The sequence below is a fragment of the Silurus aristotelis genome (assembly GCF_946808225.1).
Source record: "Silurus aristotelis genome assembly, chromosome: 4".
NCBI lineage: Eukaryota > Metazoa > Chordata > Actinopteri > Siluriformes > Siluridae > Silurus > Silurus aristotelis.
Window position 1 is genome coordinate 13,893,793 of NC_139577.1, and position 20,119 is coordinate 13,913,911.

At 38.1% G+C, this 20,119-nt stretch overlaps 2 protein-coding genes across 2 annotated transcripts; one reads left to right on the forward strand and one right to left on the reverse strand.

Moving 5' to 3' along the window:
- Positions 1–1,981: 1,981 nt before the first annotated feature.
- fam241a (family with sequence similarity 241 member A) lies at positions 1,982–7,168 on the reverse strand. The gene is made up of 2 exons (XM_083540627.1): positions 6,934–7,168; positions 1,982–4,112 (listed from the first exon to the last, which is right to left on the reverse strand). The coding sequence occupies exons 1-2, from the start codon at positions 7,042–7,044 to the stop codon at positions 3,813–3,815; spliced, it is 411 nt and encodes a 136-aa protein (XP_083396753.1). The 5' UTR covers positions 7,045–7,168; the 3' UTR covers positions 1,982–3,812.
- A 4,777-nt stretch (positions 7,169–11,945) lies between these two features.
- Positions 11,946–15,073, forward strand: eif4eb (eukaryotic translation initiation factor 4eb). Its single transcript, XM_083540259.1, has 7 exons — positions 11,946–12,067; positions 13,139–13,242; positions 13,411–13,506; positions 13,593–13,656; positions 13,830–13,943; positions 14,015–14,154; positions 14,287–15,073. Exons 1-7 carry the CDS (start codon positions 12,050–12,052, stop codon positions 14,399–14,401), a joined length of 651 nt encoding a protein of 216 aa, XP_083396385.1. The 5' UTR covers positions 11,946–12,049; the 3' UTR covers positions 14,402–15,073.
- Positions 15,074–20,119: the final 5,046 nt, after the last annotated feature.

Here is a 20,119-nt window from a genome sequence, read left to right on the forward strand (position 1 = left end):
AGTTTGAACAAACAGCCAAAGTCCAATTCATCATAAGCCCTAGAGAAAATTCAAGTACCAGGTTTGAAAATACACAGCCAACAATTGGTTGATTGCAATTAAAGCATTAGCTGTTAATAACTATTGATCAATGGCTCCAGAGTACACTGTTCACATAGTGTCATTTTTAGTTTTGCCACCGAGCAATGCAGAACAAGACCATAGTGTAATATCATAGTTCATATCAGTAGTAATTATGCTGGAAAAGCATAAACTAGTATCAACTCCAACGCAAGCAATACGAGTTAAACATGGCACGAGCCAGTTTGTGCAAACTTGGTCTCACCAGACCATTCGCAATGTGGAATCTTACAAGAATAAAATTGTACTGATTATTCATTCATCCATCCATCCAACCATATCATAACAAGAATGGGTGCAAATCATAAAAACACTCTGGATGGGACACTAGTCTGACACAGGACACTACACACATGCACACACATTTGCGCTTAGATACAATATGAATCATTTGTTTTACACACAGTTCCCATGCCAGACTGTGAATGACACACCATGCATTGGTACATTTGGACTATTAGCAACTAGATTTTACGATTTGTTATTTGTTATTATTATCTTCCCAATGTGCCTTGTATAATGGTTTTGAAATGCCTTTGTGCCTCTCTTTTGGTCTATACATTTTGACTATAAATTAGCACTCAGTGATTGTTGTCAAATAAGATCAGTATCAGCACTTGAGTGAAACTTAAAAAAAAAAAAAAAAGATCTGCATCACAGTTGATAGAATATTACTGGAAACAGGGAGCAATGCTAACATTCTGAGCGGTCATCATATGCGGATATGTAGTTACGGAAGTAGTTACGGAGTCTGGGCATAAGTAAGACATTCCAAATGCTATTGAGGTAAATGTAGAACATTGAGTTCATACAAAGGCATGGGTCTATGACTAAGTAGTTTGTGGTATGAGAACATATTTTTACTGAAAACACAAAATCTATTCTATGTTGCTCTGTATAGGGACAATCCACTGCCAGGGGGTGGCGAGAGGTGGTAGTCAGTGGTAAAGGCTCTGGTTTACTAAACAGAAGGTCAGGGGTTAAAGCCCCAGTTTTATCAAGCTGCCACCTCTGGAACCCTGAGCAAGGCCCTCAACCCCATGTGCTCCAGGGGCACTGTATCATGGCCGACCCTGTGCTCTGACCCCCAGCTTCCTAAAATCGTTGAGATATACAAAGAAAAGATTTCACTGTGCTGTAATGTATACTGTATGCGACAACTAAAGGCTCTTCTTCATTGGCTTAGAAATGTTCAACATTATTTATATATATATATATATATATATATATATATATATATATATATATATATATATAAAAATAAATAAAGCTAAAGCAAATAGTAAAATAGCCCAATTTCCAGTCATTAATTTAATGTGGTTTTACTCAGCAAGGTTCTGATGACTAGCTGAGTTATGGATGACTTGTTTTGCAGCTAGACCTTGTTTGTTTTTTGAGCCTTTTTTTTTTTTTTTTTTTGCCGACTACCAAAAGAACTCGCACAAATATTTATGCACGCTAATTGCATCTATGATGATGATGATGAAGACGGCGATGAAGACCTTCACACTGCAGTGTACAAAGTGACACATTACAAACAAGCGCTTGCAATAACAGCAGACAAGCCAATTATATGGATTTAATAAAGGGGCTGTGACAGTGTTATAATCCTTTATGGTACTCTGGGGGTGCAACAGAAAAAGAGAGCTTGCTTTATTGCTTGGAGATTGCAGGAGAGATGTTTAAACTAGGTATATAAATACTAGATTCAAATATTTTAAGGACCAAGTCCAATTATAGGAATATGATCAGTACAAATATACAGAGTGCACACTGTATTTTAGTAGCTGTAGTGTAAGCATGTCCATTGTGCAGTTTGGATATGTTGCTTCATATATGAATAAATAAATCCAGCAACACATTTGTTCAAAACATTTTATTTCAAAAGCCAAAGACTACAGCTGACTGCAAATACAGAAGTAAAACGGAAAAAATTTCCACTCCCAAATAAAGTTTTCCAAAAGATCTGATAGAAAATGCAGCAGGATAACATACATAATGATAGCAAATTATGGCACAAAGTCTGCGAAATGAGGTATCAGGAAACAGCTGTAAACTGTCATTGATCACATTTTGTTGTTAAAGCAAACATTTTATCGAAATTTTTTTAACAAAATTTTTCACGGGATTACAATCGTAACCAAAACGCATGCCTTGTGTTATGCAGCTCAACAAAACGCAACAAAATGTGAGAAATCACATTTGCAAATAATCATATTTACAAACCATTTTCAGATGTGAGGCAGCAACAAATGGTCTTTCAACTGATTTTCTGATTTTTCAAAGAACAGAAATGAGCCATATATTTATATTGTGGCATATGTACAGAAAACCTCTGAGTTAGCTTACGGATTTTTGAGTTTACGTTGACTATTCGCTTCCACCTTGTCAGATGACACTCTCGCCAGCAAAAATTGGTCTTTGAATCACAAAAACTCGTTCACGATTTTATCACGTCGCTGGACTCTGAAACAGCCTGTTGCCACATACACATATAATGTAACCTTTATACAGTAGGGTACTGTAAATTGCTCTGATTTGCTAAATTATGTACAGTTAAAGGTTGAATTATTAACAAATTGCAGTATACTGCCCCATACTGGTCACCATTCTTTACCATTCCTTTGTAGGTTAGACCACGTCTCCACTTACGATATAAGTTACTATGGTGTCATTGTAACGCATCTCCATCGTAACTCGGGGACTACCTCTATATGTTTTTTATGTATTTTAATAGAAGGATTTTGGCATTTTAGATTCGCAATGTGGAATCTCACAAGAATAAAATTGTACTGATTATTCATTCATCCATCCATCCAACCATATCATAACAAGAATGGTTGCAAATCATAAAAACACTCTGGATGGGACACTAGTCTGACACAGGACACTACACACATGCACACACATTTGCGCTTAGATACAATATGAATCATTTGTTTTACACACAGTTCCCATGCCAGACTGTGAATGACACACCATGCATTGGTACATTTGGACTATTAGCAACTAGATTTTACGATTTGTTACAAAGAGATAGACTTTTCTTGATTGGTTTTCCCAGGAGATAGGGAGCAGGAAGAGGTTGCCCTCTAGTGCACTTGTGTGGAGAATGCATGAATAACATCAAAGGCAAGGAGGAAAAAAAAAACAAAACGACAAAAAAGGCAGAACTTTCATTTTAAGGAAAAGTGATGATTGATATGCAACATTTTGTTTGAATAAGGTCAAATAATATTGTCTTTTTCTTAAAGTGCTTGTTCCTTTAGCATCCATGCTTGTTAAGAATATGTACTGACTCAAACATCAATACAAATTGATATTTACGGAAACATGCATATAAAAAAAAACGTCTAAATTAGTGCATAGATGAAAAAAAAAAAATTCCAATTCAGAGTCCCATTCTCATTTACAGTGTCATGTAAAGGTGTTTTAAATGAAATCTTTCTTAATTGCTCAATTATAAATTAGTTTTAGTTTTTCAAACCAACAAAACAAACATATATAAAAACTTTATAAAGTCTGAATACTTTTTTATGGCACTGTAAATACAGGCAGCTATTCAAGGCTCACAAAGAAGAGAGACCCAAACCCACTGTATGTTATAATGTTATTCATTATAAAGAGACATTCGTTATACTGATCTGTGCCAAGACACAAAGAAAGTAATCATGTAAATCCTGCTTAGCCCATTATTTCTGCATGTATATAATTATAATGCAAAGAGTTCCTACGAGACCCAGAGCCTGGATGCCGAGGAACCACAGTAGCAGCCAGAACAGGAGCACCACCATGGGCTCTACAATCTTCTCTCCAAAGTAGAGCTGTGTGAAGCCCATGCCTCTCAGGCACTTGTTGAACATCCCAAACAGAGTACCGAGCCTCTCACAATCATCCACTAGTGCTGCCGCTGGTACTGTATCTAACGCGGCCTCAGATTCAGACATGGTGGTGGAGGTGCCAGGAGGGTGCGCTCTTGCCTGAAGGTCATTCTGAGAAAACAAGAAGAGGTTGATGAACTTGCATGCCATTTTTATAGAAATGGAAATGAACTGAAAGCCCCGGGTCCAACTGCTCGTTAACACAAATTTCTAATCAGCCAATCACATGGCAGCAACTCAATGCATTTAGGCATGTAGACATGGTCAAGACGATTTGCTGCAGTTCAAACCGAGCGTCAGAAAGGGAAAGAAAGGTGATTTAAAAAAAATAATAATATATCCAGTGAGGGGCAGTTCTGTGGGCGCAAATGCCTTGTTGATGCCAGAGGTCAGAGGAGAATGGCCAGACTGTTTTGAGCTGATAGAAAGGCAACAGTAACTCAAATAACCACTCGTTACAACCGAGGTGTGCAAAAGAGCATCTCTGAATGCACAACATGTCGAACCTTGAGGCGGATGGGCTACAGCAGCAGAAGACCACACCGGGTGCCACTTCTGACAGCTAAGAACAGGAAACTAAGGCTACAATTCGCACAGGCTCACCAAAATTGGACAATAGAAGATTGGAAAAACGTTGCCTGGTCTTATGAGTCTCTACTTCTGCTGTGACATTCGGATAATAGGGTCAGAATTTGGCGTCAACAACATGAAAGCATGGATCCGTCCTGCCTTGTATCAACGGTTCAGGCTGGTGGTGGTGGTGTAATGGTGTGGGGGATATTTTCTTGGCACACTTTGGGCCCATTGGTACCAATTGAGCATCAAGTCAACTCCACAGCCTACCTGAGAATTGTTGCTGACCATGTCCATCCCTTTATGACCACAGTGTACCCATCTTCTGATGGCTACTTTCAGCAGGATAACGCGCCATGTCATAAAGCGTGAATCATCTCAGACTAGTTTCTTAAACATGACAATGAGTTCACTGTACTCAAATGGCCTCCACAGTCAGCAGATCTCAATCCAATAAAGCACCTTTGGGATGTGGTGGAACGGGAGATTCGCATCATGGATGTGCAGCCGACAAATCTGCAGCAACTGCGTGATGCTATCGTCAATATGGACCAAAATCTCTGAGGAATGTTTCCAGTACCTTGTTGAATCTATGCCACGAAGGATTAAGGCAGTTCTGAAGACAAAATGGGGTCCAACCCGGTACTAGTATAAAGTACCTAATAAAGTGGCCAGTGAGTGTATATACTATATATAAAAACTAAAGCTGATGCATGGCCAATGATACGATACATTGAAGATACATATTAAGCAGCACATGATGCGGTGCAATTCACTTCTATTACCATGAAATGCGATTAATTTCAATTTGGTTCAATGCAATAGAAAAAATATGATGCTATGCAGTGCTCGAATTGAGCACTATTTTATTTTCCTGTTTTGTCTACAGGAAGATGCAGCTCTACCTCTGCTATGTTTATCTGTATTCTATGTGACTCCCAGAACATGCCTCGGTAGTGTTGTGATACGTCATATTCACGTAGCAGCAGTGGTGCTGAGAGAACGCGCTTGCGAAACAGTTTAGCTTATATCTATATATCAAATATTAATCATAAACAATTGGTCACTTTCTAAATAATTAAAGGGTAGCGCATCTATTAATAATTCTAAATACATAAATACATTTTTTTACTGATGCAAATGTGTTAAAAACCATTAATCGCAATACAAATGCCAAATTTGTATCCTCTGCACATTGTGTTAAATCCACGCATCACATCGTTAACTTATGCCGATGCACCGATGTGAATCAGTGAACCTTACCATACACCCTAATATATATATTTATTTACATATGTATATACATGTTTATTATTAGTGAAACCATATTCAACAGAGAGCATGAAGACAAACTATTCTTGTAAATGTTTTAAAGTATTTATGGTGTTTTAAATTAAGAAAAACATCAGGACACCAAACATAACTTTTGTTATGTTTCCACACGGACGGATTTAACTGCCGGACTTGTGCACCATGCCGGATTTTGATTTGAGAATTGGAGCATCAGTAAAACAAATGTTTAGTGATTCAAACATTTTTTTTTTTTATTGATATTTATTTTTTGCGTTTTTAATTTTATTTCTGAGTAAAGAAAAGACGTTGTGAATAAACGTGTGATGATTTGAAGGTTTGATTTAGTTTGATTTATTTATTTATATATAAAATGGTCAACCAGAAAGGCTTGCATTAATCCTGCGGTTATAAAATGATCAAACATAATAATAAAACATCTACATAACATTTCTTCGTAACCATATGTCTACCACTCATGAGCCAATAACATCTGGCATTATGTGTTTAATTGCATGTCCTTTGGAACCTCATGACAGCTTCCTGATCGAGGCACGAGGCACGACGTTTTGCTAAAGAAAAAGTGTGTTGATTACCCCTATGTATGGATACTTTTGGGACACTTCTAAAAAAAAAAACTAAAAAAATAATAATTCTGCCAAACATCATGTACATTTTTTTTCCAACATAAAAGCTGCAGGTGTACAACAGTGATGTAGAGATTATATATTACCAAAAATCTCTTGATATTTAAGGTTCTGCAAGGAACTAATGGACATACATGTGGTTCCTGAGGGTTGTAAGAATATAAACTTTAAGACGTTGGGGAACAAATGCATCTGTGAATCAGATTCTGACTCGCGATATAAACCACATAAAAACTAAGGTACTTTTGGACACGCTGTTAAACGCTGTCATATTAGCATGCACACAGACAGGTTGTTTAGATGACAAACAGCAAGTCTTCTGTGTAGAAATCCCGGCAGGTCAGAAAGTACAAATCTATACATTTAAATCGCTCCTCGTGTTTGGGCTGCCAGTGAACACGGTTGCTGAGTAATATGTTTACCTGCTCGCTGCCTGTGTACCGGCGCGGATACCTGCTCTGACCCTCCGCCTCGAGACAAACACGACCATTAATCACTGTCGCATCGTTCACTGTCGGCAACTCCTTGGACATTTTCTTTCTCCTCCAAGAAAGACTAAACTTAGCTAGCAGAATGGTGAAGAAGGACTGAAAAACTAGCTGTGCTCGAAACACTTCCGGATTCGATTGTCAAATACGGGTCTTGGGTGACGTCACCGGGCTCGTAACCGACTTCTCGCAGTTCATTCTACTTTTTCCCCCACACATGAGTTCTAGCCCTATAATAATTCAGCTTGGTGGACTAATGCCTACTATGTCCACGAATATTCATTTAATCCAGTGACATTTACTTATCAATAGTGAAGGTAGAACAAGTTAAACATGGTACACAGAGTTTACAGGACATTTGGGACATCAGCTGTGCTCCTCAGGTTGTAGGAGGGTGGAGGAGGTTGAGGACAATGGCCAGACTGTTTTGACCTGACAGGAAGCTACAGTATTTGTAACTTAAATAGTCACACTTTATGATTGTAAAAAGCAAAAAAAATAAATTAAAGCTTTCCAGACCTTTCGTACATCATACCTTGAGATACAAGACCAAAATTGTATTAAGAACTATGATGATGGATTTGGACTGTTGTCAATATCAAACGTCTGATACAGTGGTTTAAGATCGCAGTTTGCATGAATAGTTCAGCATTTAAATGGCGATCACTGAGCAGCACACCTCGACAAGGATAAGAAGAGCTTCCAAGAAGAGCTTCATGTTCAAAGAAAATATATGGTTATTATAATTATTGGTTCTTCCTGAACCCCAAATAACTGGAAGAAATCTCAAATGCAAGCCAAACCAAAGCTCAGGTCTTAGGAGGTTAAAACAGATACAGTTAGGCACTAAACTTCTTTATAGACACTAACTTTCATTATAGGCAATACACTTCATAACCCTTTTATCTCTAAAAAATAAATAAAATGTAATTTACTTTAATTGAATATCACATACATTTTATCTCCTATAAACCAAAAACAGGAAACTAAAACTAATGTGCTCACAGACAGTTGGAGAATGGACAAAAGTGCCACCTTGTCTGTTATATCTCAATTTCTAGCATGCAGATGAGAAGGTCTGAATTTGGTGTCGACATCGTTATTCCTGATGGACCCAACCTTCCATGTGTCTGTAGCTCAAGCTGATAAGACTTTGTTGAATGTCACAACCTGTCTGAATGTTGTTACTGATTATGTGTTCCCCTTTGTGTCTACAGTTTTCTAATTTACTAATTTTATATTGTCTAATTGGGAATACTTCAATGGCTTTACCAGGCACCAGGCCTGAAATCAATATAGCGCCTTATGTGATGCAGTCTTGTCAACATGGACCAAAACCTTAAGCAAATGTTTCTAACACCTTGTGGAATCGGTGAAGAAGTGAGGCTGTTCTGAGAGTAGAAATGACACCACAGTTTTACTTTAGTTTTCCTAATAGTTCCTAAAGAGTATATGCAAATGTGTACATGTATTTCTGAATTTTTCAAAAATACACTCTATGGACAGAATTTTGTGGACATCTGACCACCACATCCCATTAAACATGTCATTCCAGATTTGTTCTTTATTTTCTGTTATAATTACATCCACTCTTCTGGGAAGGCTTTTCATTTAAAGCATGGCTATGAGGTTTTGTTTAGACATGAGAGCATTAGTGGCCACAAAACAACATTTACATTTATAAAATTTGGCCAATGCCTTGACCTGAGTGACTTACACTTATCTAATATATAAACTAAGCCACTGAGACCAAGGGCCTTGCTCATTGGCCCAGCAGTGATAAGCAGTGCTGCGGGTAAGCGATGCTGAAATTTGAACTACTGATTTAGAAATCCAACATCTTAAGCACTTGGTTAACACTTCCCTTTAACCATACTGTGTAAGATAGATAGATATACTGTATTTAATAATAATGATAATAATACTAATTATTATTATTATTTTCATTATTATTATTATAGATATTTAATTATTATATTATCACTCATATTTTTTTTTTAAATGTTCATAAATAAATGTATGTAATTGCTTATACTCTTACGATCTAATTAGGGACTGTGAACCACTTTATTAAACCCTTATCACTTCCCTTTGCTCTGAAGACAGACAGACAGGCAGACAAATATATACACTGACCAGCTATAACATTATGACCACCTACCTAATATTGTGCTAGTTCCCCATTTGCTGCTAAAACAGTCGTGACCCTTTGAGCATTAACAGCATTAACTTCTTGAGCATTTTGACCTACAGGAGCTCGTTTGTTGGATCAGACCACACGGACCAGCCTTCGCTTCACATGTGCATCAGTTGGCCGTCTCCCCTCACATTTCAGCAACCATTTAGTATAATATTCTCAAAGAAAAATACTATAGAAATGAAACTTTAAAATACTTTAGAGTAGTCAATGTGCAACTTGTATAGCAGTACAGATTTACTTTCCTCTAAAAATAACTCAAAATAGCGGCCAACAGCTGAGTTCACCCTAACTAAACATTTAAAAATTGTGTCCAAAGTGTCAATATTTTGTGTGAGCACCATTGTTATTCAACACTGCCTTAATCCTCCTGGACATGGAATTCACCAGAGCAGCACACACTTTTGCTGGGATCCTCTTCCACTCCTCCATAATGACATCAAGGAGCTGCTGGATGTTACACATATTCCGCTTCTCCACCTTCCACTTGGGGATGCCCAATAGGTGCTCAATAGGGTTCAGGTCTGGAGACATACTTAGCAACTCCATCACCATGTTTTTGTGGGGTTGTTACTATGTAGGAAAACTGCCGTTTGCCCCATTTTCTGAAAGGAGGGCATCATGTTCTGCTTTAGAATGTCACAGTACATGTTGGAGTCCATGTTTTCCTCAATGAACCACAGCTCCCCAGTACCAGCAGCACTCATGCAGCCCCAGACCATGATTCTACCACCACCATGCTTGACTGTAGGGAAGACAATTTTCTTAGTACTAATCACCAGAGCGTCACCACACATGCTGGACACCATCTGAGCCAAACAAGTTTATCTTGTCTTATCTTTAATCTCATCAGACTAGGACATGGTTCCAGTAATTTATACTCATAGTGTTTTCAGCAAACTGTCTGCAGGCTTTTTTTTTTGTGAGCCAGCTTCAGAAAAGGCTTCTTTCATCAACACACAGAACTAAACAGTACCAAACTTAGACACACACACTCAGTGTGTTACTGAACTGTTACAACCTGAAGTCAAACACACACTCATACTCAATACTCAATACTCACTTTAAATTATACACATCCATTTCTTCAGCACTACTCATATTATATTATAAACATATTATACTGTTTACATGTTGTTTTGCACCTCTTGATTGCTGCTCTTGCTGTTTTTGCACAACATTGTGTTTATGTTTTACAAATACGCTCTTATTTATAGTTCTCTTTGCACATTGTACTGTATAATTTATACAGTAGGTTTACTGGTTGGCGCTATTTTGTGTTCTGTGTATCTCTCCCACACTGTCTTGTATTTCTGTTTGCACTGTCTTTTGTCTGCACTGTTTGCACGAGGTTGCACACGATTCACTTTATGTGGCTAGGACAACTTACTTTAGTCCTTAGCTCTGTGTTCTGTTATGTAGCTCTATGTTGCATGATGTAGCTCTATGTTGTTTTTATGTAGCGCCAGGGTTCTGGAGAAACGTTTCATTTCACTGTGTATTGTGTCAGCTATATATGGTTGAAATGACAATTAAAGCTTCCTCTAAAGCAATGCTGGCAGTGCTCATGCGTCTTTTTTAAAGCCAGCTTCTGCACCTGATACACAGCACGAGGACTCATCTTCTTAGATCGACCATTGTGAGTCCTATTTTGAATGAAACTTGTCTTGAAAAACCTCTGTATGACTCTGGGTACTGCACTGTAACTTAGTTTTAGGGTGTTACTGATCTTCTTATAGCCTTGGCCATCATTGTGGAGAGCAACAATTCTAATTCTCAAATCCTCAGAGAGTTCTTCCAATGAGGTGCCATGTTAAACATCTAGTGGTCAGTATGAGAGAATTGTACTCAAAGCACCAAATTGATCTACTACAAGATAAAAAAAAATTGTATGGTACGGTCTAACAGGTTTGGTTGCACGATGCATGCATGGTTGCACGATGTACAGTCGGTATCACTTAGGTTGTACTCACTTCAGTTTCCAGCTATTTTGACAATACTTGCTGTATGGTGGGTTATTCTCAGAGGACAATAAATGTAAAATATATCCAATTTTTATTTCTATAATATTGTCCCTTTAGAAGATCTATGAAAATGGTTGCTGAAATATGAGGGGTGCACTCACTTTTGTGAGATACTGTATACAGGGATATAAATGATGATGATGATGATTATTATTATTGCAATTTATTTTTCAAAAAATGTTAAGAAATAAATGTATACAGTTGCATATACTCTTACTAGCTCCTCAGGGACGGTTAAACTCTATATTAAAACCTTATGGTTATGGTTACCACTTCCCTTTGGCCATACAATGCAAGACAGACAGACAGGCAGACAGACAGACAGACAGACAGACAGACAGACAGACAGACAGACAGACAGACAGACAGATAGATAGATAGATAGATAGATAGATAGATAGATAGATAGATAGATAGATAGATAGATAGATAGATAATTTTATTTAAAAAAATTTAAGAAATCATTGTATACACTTGCATATACTCTTATTAGCGCTTTAGGGACTGTTAAACACTTTACTAGTAAGGTTACTATATTAAGTAAACTGTTAAAATTAAGTATTAATAGATTGTTCTATTGAAATGTAAAAAAATTTTTAAGGTTATCTATGTTTATATTAAACTCTGTGTGTGTGTTAAGTCTCTCTGTGAGTTCTGTTTTTGCCCAATGAGACTGAGGCTAGTTTTAAATAAGCACCCTAGCGCACTACACAGTATGCAGTAGGAGTCCACCGCCCATATATGGCCCATACTATGTAGTAGAGAAGTGCGCGGGTCGGGACGTAGCCTGAATGTTCCATATGAGGCCTGTGTGAACAAGTCATGGAAAATGGCGACTGCTGAGACGGTGAGTCGATGTATTAGTGTTAAAGATAATTTTTCATTTGATTTTGAGTGATGGATGACATTCTTAAGATCATTTGTCAGCAGAAACGTGTGTGTGGGCGACTTAGAAGAGAATTATGACGGGAATGTGAGCTGCAGTGAGACTTGGGTAAAGTTAACCGACATGTTTGAATGAGGGAGAGCTGAAGTCCCGCAGCGCTGTACATACTGTCTTTAACTAGTTTGTCACGTCGTTCCGAAAAACTTCGTAGAGCTAGCTTAGGAATGTTTTATAACCGTTATTACGGTTGTAGTGGTCGTTCCACGCGTGCGTGTTGTTTTTGCGCCCACCGCAGTAGCTGTTAAGCTTTTGGCTTTTGCTTTTGTATGACTTCACGCTGCCCCACGTAGTGTCTCATACACACGAGCTAGGAAAAGAGTGCACGAGTAAACGTTAGCAAAACTAGCGATGTTCTGTATGGCAGCACATGTTTGTTTATCCATGTTAACTTAGTTTAAAAATAAAGATCGCCGTACACACGGTGCTAAAAAGTAACTTGACAGCTGTTGATCTGCCGCCACGACATCTGTATCTGAGTTGTTTTTTTTGGGGGGGAAACAACAACAACAAATACCTCGTTTATACGAGAAGCATCAAACTGGTTTCCACAAGATTTAAATCTGAAATGTTTGAGATCTGGCATGTAATACATCCTCATACTGATATGAATGTACTATTAGGTATATCATGTAGGGTTTTTTTAAGTTCCAGTTGTTGAGTATTGCGTTTTAGACCTAGCTGGTGTGATCTTGATCTTTTTGTAATATTGTAGAACTAGAAGTGATTTCAGAGACACATTTGTGGATAGTTTGGCAGTAAAACAGCATCAAAAACTGTATTCTGCGCCATCACGTGTATATAAGACATTGCACTACCCTGATATGAACCTGCTACTAAAATGACCAGAATTATTTTATTCATTTCACTTGTATACAAATATATATTCAGATAGTGAACTCGATTCAAGTAGGTTATTTGCTAGATATGAATTTTTCGTGAACCGTTTTTTTTTTTTTTTTTTCCAATCTCAAGGAAGTAATATTCAATCCGCCGGAGAGTAAAGAGGAGGACTCTGAAGAGACAAGCCAGGAGATTGTCAGCCCTGAGTGTTATATCAAACATCCACTACAAAACAGGTCAGCCATAAGTTCCACAACATACTTCTGCCGCTCGTATTCTCACACACTCTCTGTTTTACACTTTGGTAGCTCCACTAACAAGCTTGTCACGTTTCGTGTGTACAAGGATCGTCTCTTGTTTGCAAATTCTTTGAAGAGGCTGTGTAACTGCTTGTCTTCCCGCAGATGGTCTTTATGGTTCTTTAAAAACGACAAGAGCAAAACATGGCAAGCCAACCTGCGACTGATTTCCAAGTTTGACACAGTTGAGGATTTTTGGGCGTAAGGATGACATTTTGCACACGTATCCAAGAACTATACTGTGTATTTTAGAATGTTTCTGGTTGATGATCTATTTATCCTTGTAGGCTTTATAACCATATTCAGCTGTCCAGTAATTTGATGTCTGGTTGTGACTATTCGCTGTTCAAGGTGAACTTATTTTATTAATATTTATTATTATTATTATTATTATTATTATTATAATTATCAATTGAAGAATAAATGCCAGCTTGTTTTTGTGTTTAAGTCAAGATGTTGCATATGTCTGTGATTGACAGCTGCAATTGTCAGAGTATCTCAATATTTTTTTTGTATGCTTACAGGATGGTATCGAGCCCATGTGGGAGGATGAAAGAAATAAGAAAGGTGGGCGCTGGCTCCTCACCCTCACCAAACAACAGAGGAAACTCGACTTGGACCGCTTTTGGCTGGAAACGGTGCGCATCCTTACGAAGCTGTCGCTGCGGTTGTTTGTTCTTGTCCTGATGTTCTTTCTGTTTGGTTGCAGATGCTTTGCCTCATAGGAGAAGCGTTCGATGACTCCAGTGATGATGTGTGCGGCGCGGTAGTCAACATCCGAACAAAAGGAGATAAAATCGCTGTCTGGACAACCGATTACGAGAACAAAGACGCGATAACACACATAGGGTCAGACGTGTATACGTATAAAACAAAGCACACTCGTGGAACGAATGAAGCGCTGTGCTAAAGCCGGATATTTTATTGCTATCTTTGATGTGTTTGTGTTCATGCAGTTGTTCTTTTGTTTGTTTTTCACAGGAGAGTGTATAAGGAGCGGTTAGGAATCCCTCTAAAGATGACCATTGGCTATCAGTCTCATGCAGACACTGCCACTAAGAGTGGCTCAACCACCAAGAACAAGTTTGTGGTCTGAATGGCTGAGCCTGATCTCCCCCTTTCTCAATCAGTTTCTCCTTCGCTTCACCCCACCGTTTGTTTTCTCATGTCCTTTACCTTTCTGTCCTCAACCAAAGCTTTATATTAACAGGTTCTCACTCAAAATACCACAAACCCTCAGCCAGTACGACTTGTGAACCCCAACAGGAATCTCTAAATTAAACACACACACACACCTTCACCTTCACCATCCGCCACAGCAACTTACATCCAGCTCATGGAGCAATACGTTACACGACTTAAACTAAACAAAAGCTCTCTAAGCAAATAAACGGCAAGCATTATGATGTAGTCTTACATATTCACACGTATCGACGGTCTTATTGACAATGACTCGAACAAACTTGCGAAATCATTGTTTAACGGGACTCAGAGATTGTAAAATATTTTGTGTTCTTTTTTCAAACGAATGTGCTGAAATATTTAATGGCAGAGGAAAGGAAATGTCTCGGTGCCCTTATCTAGCAGCCCTGCAGCAATAGTGCCTAATGAACACATTTTTTTTATTTATTCAGATTTTATCTTAACATTTCATAAAGGTGGTATAAAGACACCCCCCTCCCCCCCATGTAATCAAGTAATTCTTCAAAAGCCTTCCTTATTTCTTTCAGCATTAACATGATTAAATTTGTGGTTTTGCAATTCAGAATGTGTTTTTTTATTTTTATTTTATTTTATATATGTTTTGAATTCTACATTCCTTGTTAGAATGGTAGCGTTTAGGACTTTAATTATAATGTAAGGGATTATTATCTTTTTTTCTTCCCTGAATGTAATCGGTTTTAACTCGGTACATCCTAGGCCGAACATTATCATTAGGCCTTTAAATAAAGTAGAATTTATTTCTTAAAAAATGCCAACAAGTTCTTGGACATTTAATCGTAACTTTTTAAAGACAAGGGATCTGGTTGATGATAGGATGAGCCCTGAATTCAAAACTGACACAAAAAAAAATAACAGCACAAACCGAGTTTGTACAGAGGTATTTGACAGCTGTGTATTCAGATCATCAATATCTAGATGCACCAATTAAGGCAACCTTTTATTGTTCATGTTGACTAAATGGTTGCATATTGTCTTTTAACAAAGGTCAAATGTATGATGATAAACTTAAGAAAACTAGCCCCAGTGAGAAATGAAATGTAGAAATGCCATTTTTATACATGTATATGTTTGATGGGGAACCATATTTAAATCAAATGTCATACTTCTCTCCCAGTAGTGTGTGTTGGTGTATAAACAGTCAAAGTAGATTCAATTGAGAAGATCAGGCTCCCTGTATTCCAAAAACATGCAGATGCCCCAAAAAAGTTTGTGGACACCAGGCCATAAGATTTTTGTGTTTTTTGAACATCTCATATTTAGTTTCCATTTTTGTCATAATATCCTCCAGATGTTCCACTTGATTTTTGAGTGTGCTTGTGGAGATTTGTTTGCATTTAGCCACAATAGCCTTAGTAAAGTCAGATAGGTGAGGTCTGGGGTACAGTCAGTATTCCAATTTATCCCAAAGGTGTTCAGTAGGGTTGAGGTCAGAGCTCTATAGCAGGCAACTCAAGATCTTCCACTCCATAAACCATATCTTGATAGAGCTGCATTTGTGCTCAGGGGCTTATTTTAAATGCTGGATACATGTTTGGGTGTCGCAATTTAAATTAAGGGAAAATTGAATAACATCCTATGTGATTGTGTGCTAAGATCTTAGTGTTAACAGTCCAGGGGAAAAAATGTGTTTGAGGGTGGGGGCTAAATTCATTCGGCTAAATTGCAGTAAAGTACAGCGCTACATTGGTGCACCGAAAAATGCAAATCAAAATTACATTACATTAATTTACAGAATTAACTTAAAACAGAATATGACATAACAGATTATCCCAGTTTGTTAAACTTTATTAACTTAGTGGGAGAAAACCAGTAGTTCTATGTGAAATCAGACACATTGATCACCACCATATTACCAAAAAGGCATGTTCAGTGTTTCATAGCACCTCGGCAAAGACTGTGAGATTAGTAGTTGAATCAGGCTCCTCCTATCGAAGCATCAGATTTTCAACTATTTGCGGTCACCGTACATACACACATGCACACACACACTTATTGTGTAATAAAGTAGTTATAATGTAGTGATGTGTTCACATTTGAAGTCAACTCATAACTAATGAGCAGCAACTTCAACTGCTAAAAATTCATCAATATTGTGTATTCATGATTGACCAGTAGCTTGAATTTCTTGAATCTAATCAACACTTGAGCTGTTCAGCACCACATAACGATTTTAGAGACAGTTCTGGTGCAAGGAATCAAACCTCTTTGTGACTGCACTGCTGCTAGTTATAATTATATGTATAGTGTAATAGACTGGGGAGGTGAAAACCAGCACAAAAGCACAAGAATCCTTGAATTTTTATTATACATTAAGCACAAAACAGCATCAGATTGATATTAAAGCTGCAGTGCTTAGTGCCTGGAGAAGGCAAGTATGTAACCGCTTCCCAGTTTTATGTTCAAGAGGCTTGTTCATTTCTAACAAGCATAAAGCAAAGTATATATTATTTTGTTCATCATTTCGGTTATAATACAGTAGGTAAGTAAACAAATTTTTAAGCAATAAATGTACGCACTGATGAATGCAACACAACACACCATTGTCTGAAACAGACTGACCTGCCATCTAGACTGGTGCAGTCTGGGTTAGATAGGCATCTAGTGTTCATTTGATTACACCCAGGAAATTATGTATTATTATACAGGTGTGTCCCCACAGACCGCACAAAGCACAGTGCTTATGTACTCAGTCTGACCAGCTGAATGTCACACACATTATGTCATGTGCAGTGAAAGTGCAACTCACCAATACAGCCTCATGCGTTTTTTTTTTTTTTTTGCTTTGAAATCCTGTTATGTTACAAACCTTTTACACATTAAAAACACGGGTTCAGGTCGTTGGTCCTTGCAGTTCTATCCAGCTTGAGCTCTACCATCATATCTTCTGGAGAAAAATGCAATGTCTGTAGGAGTTTAAAAGGGATCCGAGAGTTCCTGACTGAAACTGAGAGAACATCTTAAAACAGGAGGATTGAAAGTGCACTTAAGGTGTACTTTCTGGGTTCACGATAAGGGCATTGGTTTTATGCCTTATCCTCATCGCTCCAGGATGATGACAGACTTTATAAGGTCCGAGTCTCCTCTCTTCTGTCTTTAGCCCTGTGACGACATTCTTCAGCTTCTAAGTACCTACGCTCCATGGCTTTCGTGATTAGAACTGTTGTCGCAGAAATGGGTTCAATCCGGTATGAATAGGGTCGATTACAGGCGGGAAAAAGAGTTTTCAGTGTAGAATCATTATAAAGTGAGTCAGTTTTTGGTATCAAACCCCATCAGGAGAAAAGCACTGCAAAAAGGCCTGCTAAAAATGCAGCACTTCCACTAATATCCTTCGACATGCTGTACTTCCTTTTCATAATAACTGTTGTGTTCATAATTGTTTTATGTACAAGCTCTTATGCTTGAAAAGATAAGCTTGACCATAGAAATAGACTTTTTACATAAAAAATACATTATACATAGAGACCGCAAATGGCCAGTTTGCTTTATCTGTTAAATGTTTAAACATCTTTCTGATTTGCAAAACAAAAAAGTTCAGTATGTAGACTTGATGTGATGTAGGCTTTTGATTCATTTGAGTTGTTTGTTTTTATGTATTCTGTCTGGCCATTTGTCATCTTTTTTTTTTTACACGCAGACACAAAAACATGCTTAAGTGACTGGCTGATGGGAGTAAGATACACACGTTTTAAAGGAGCCGGTCCTCTGGCACAACTATATGTGCAGAAATGTTTTCTGAATATATAAATCCCTGATTGTGCATAAAATAATTGTTTATTCATATACATTTGCATTTATTTCTCAAGGTGTGGTATGAGGGCTAAACACAAAGCTCCACTAGATGGAGACACAATTTGTCATCATTCTACAGTACCAGGTTAAATGTCAATGACCGTTAAAGCCGCATGAGAGACCGAGCACTTGGATGTGATCGCACGTCTCTCACATCACTCAATAACAATAGGTCGTTTCCAAAACTAGCCAGCTGTAAAAAATCTGTGGGGCTACAGCACCTGCATAGTGATCTCCATGTTTGGTGAAGCATGAATAAAATACATTTTATGCACCCTCCACCTCCTTATAATATAATCCAACATTTCCAATTTTAAGATCATCATTTAAATGTGTACTCTTTTTTTTAATTAGAATGGAAATCTCTTCTTCCTGGACGTTCCATTGCCATTTTTCAAATTATTGAGCTTCAGATTCAATTCAATTTTACTTAAACAGGTTAATAAAAAACAATGATGATGGTTACTTCTGATTATCCAAAAATGAATAAATTAATCATGGACCCCCTAGCTATGCTTCATAGATCTCTTGTGGTCCCTAAACCCCTCATTTTGGCATGAGTATGTCTTTTTTTCCATTGTTGCATCTAAGTCATATTAATTCCTGAACCGCAGGGTTCAATGTCTTGCAGGTTGCACTAATTGTAATTGTATGTAATTATCCTTAACAAAGTTAATATCAATTTGCTCCCTGCCAAGATACCGCTAATAACATAAAGCCGAAACAAACGCTTTCAGTTTGATGGAGGGCAGAGAAACCTGCGTTTGAATAATTTGGAAAATTGGATCTAATTCAGGGCTCTGCATTTCCAGAGTAGTTTAAATGAGGTTGTAAAGTCAGTCGTACACATACACACACATACACTAACCCATTTTAGGCTAATTAGGCCTGTTGGCAACGACAGGCCAGAGGAGGAGATTGAAGTCTCTGTGGTTTCGTTCAGGCCGATTTATTCTCAATCCCTCTCCATCGCATAAATACTACAACTCCTGTTTGCATGCAAGGTGCTGTCTTTCACACCGGATCATTCTTTTTCAGCCCTAAAGAGAATTATTTAAGACTTGAAACAGCTCTAATGTTTGCATCTTTTTCAGTCTGTCCTACAGCAGCTGTGTGTATATGTGTGTGTGTGTGTGTGTGTGTGTGTGTGTGTGTGTGTGTGTGTGTGTGTGTGTGTGTGTGTGTGTGTGTGTGTGTGTGTGCGTGCGTGTGCACCCTTCTCTGGCGGGAATCCCTCGAGGCTCTTTTTTGACACGGCCGAATGGTTTCCCATGGCAACTGACTGGCAAGTGAGGGTCCACATATGGAGTGAGAGAAGTGAATGGGTCCTTAAACTAGCAGCGACAATATCGCTAATGTTCTATTGATTGCTCTCGCAGGTCAGACTTTTTCCTGAAACGCTAAAGCCAAACCTGGCCCCCTGGACTCGTTCTTCCAGTCACATAGAGCAAGACTAATTGTTTCGGGAGCACTTTTTAACAAAGCCCGTTCAACTGAGCAACTGTTCAGGTATTTGAAGAGACACTAAACCTTCATCTGGATAATGAATTTGGTCGCATTCAAGTCAGCAAACGGTTCCCTGTTTGTTCATAGAAGCGGTGTATTTGCCTGGGTTTAAACAGCGGGAAGAAAAAAATCCAATAAGCGACGAGTTTGATGCCACCGTAGATCTTTCTGGACTTTACTCAACAAAGTCCCGAGTGTTTCATTAACACCTACAGTGTTGACTTATTCCATCAGGCTGAACCGAGACTGAAAAGTGAATTCGGCGCTGCAGGTGCTTAGAGCACAGGTGTTA

Coding starts and splice junctions, on each gene's coding strand:
- fam241a (XM_083540627.1), bottom strand. CDS start 7,044: ATGTCCAAGGAGTTGCCGACAGTGAACGATGCGACAGTGATTAATGGT. Junction 4,113..6,933: donor GGTACACAGGCAGCGAGCAG/GTAAACATATTA, acceptor TTGTTTTCTCAG/AATGACCTTCAGGCAAGAGC.
- eif4eb (XM_083540259.1), top strand. Junction 13,507..13,592: donor ACAGTTGAGGATTTTTGGGC/GTAAGGATGACA, acceptor TTATCCTTGTAG/GCTTTATAACCATATTCAGC. Junction 13,657..13,829: donor GTGACTATTCGCTGTTCAAG/GTGAACTTATTT, acceptor GTATGCTTACAG/GATGGTATCGAGCCCATGTG.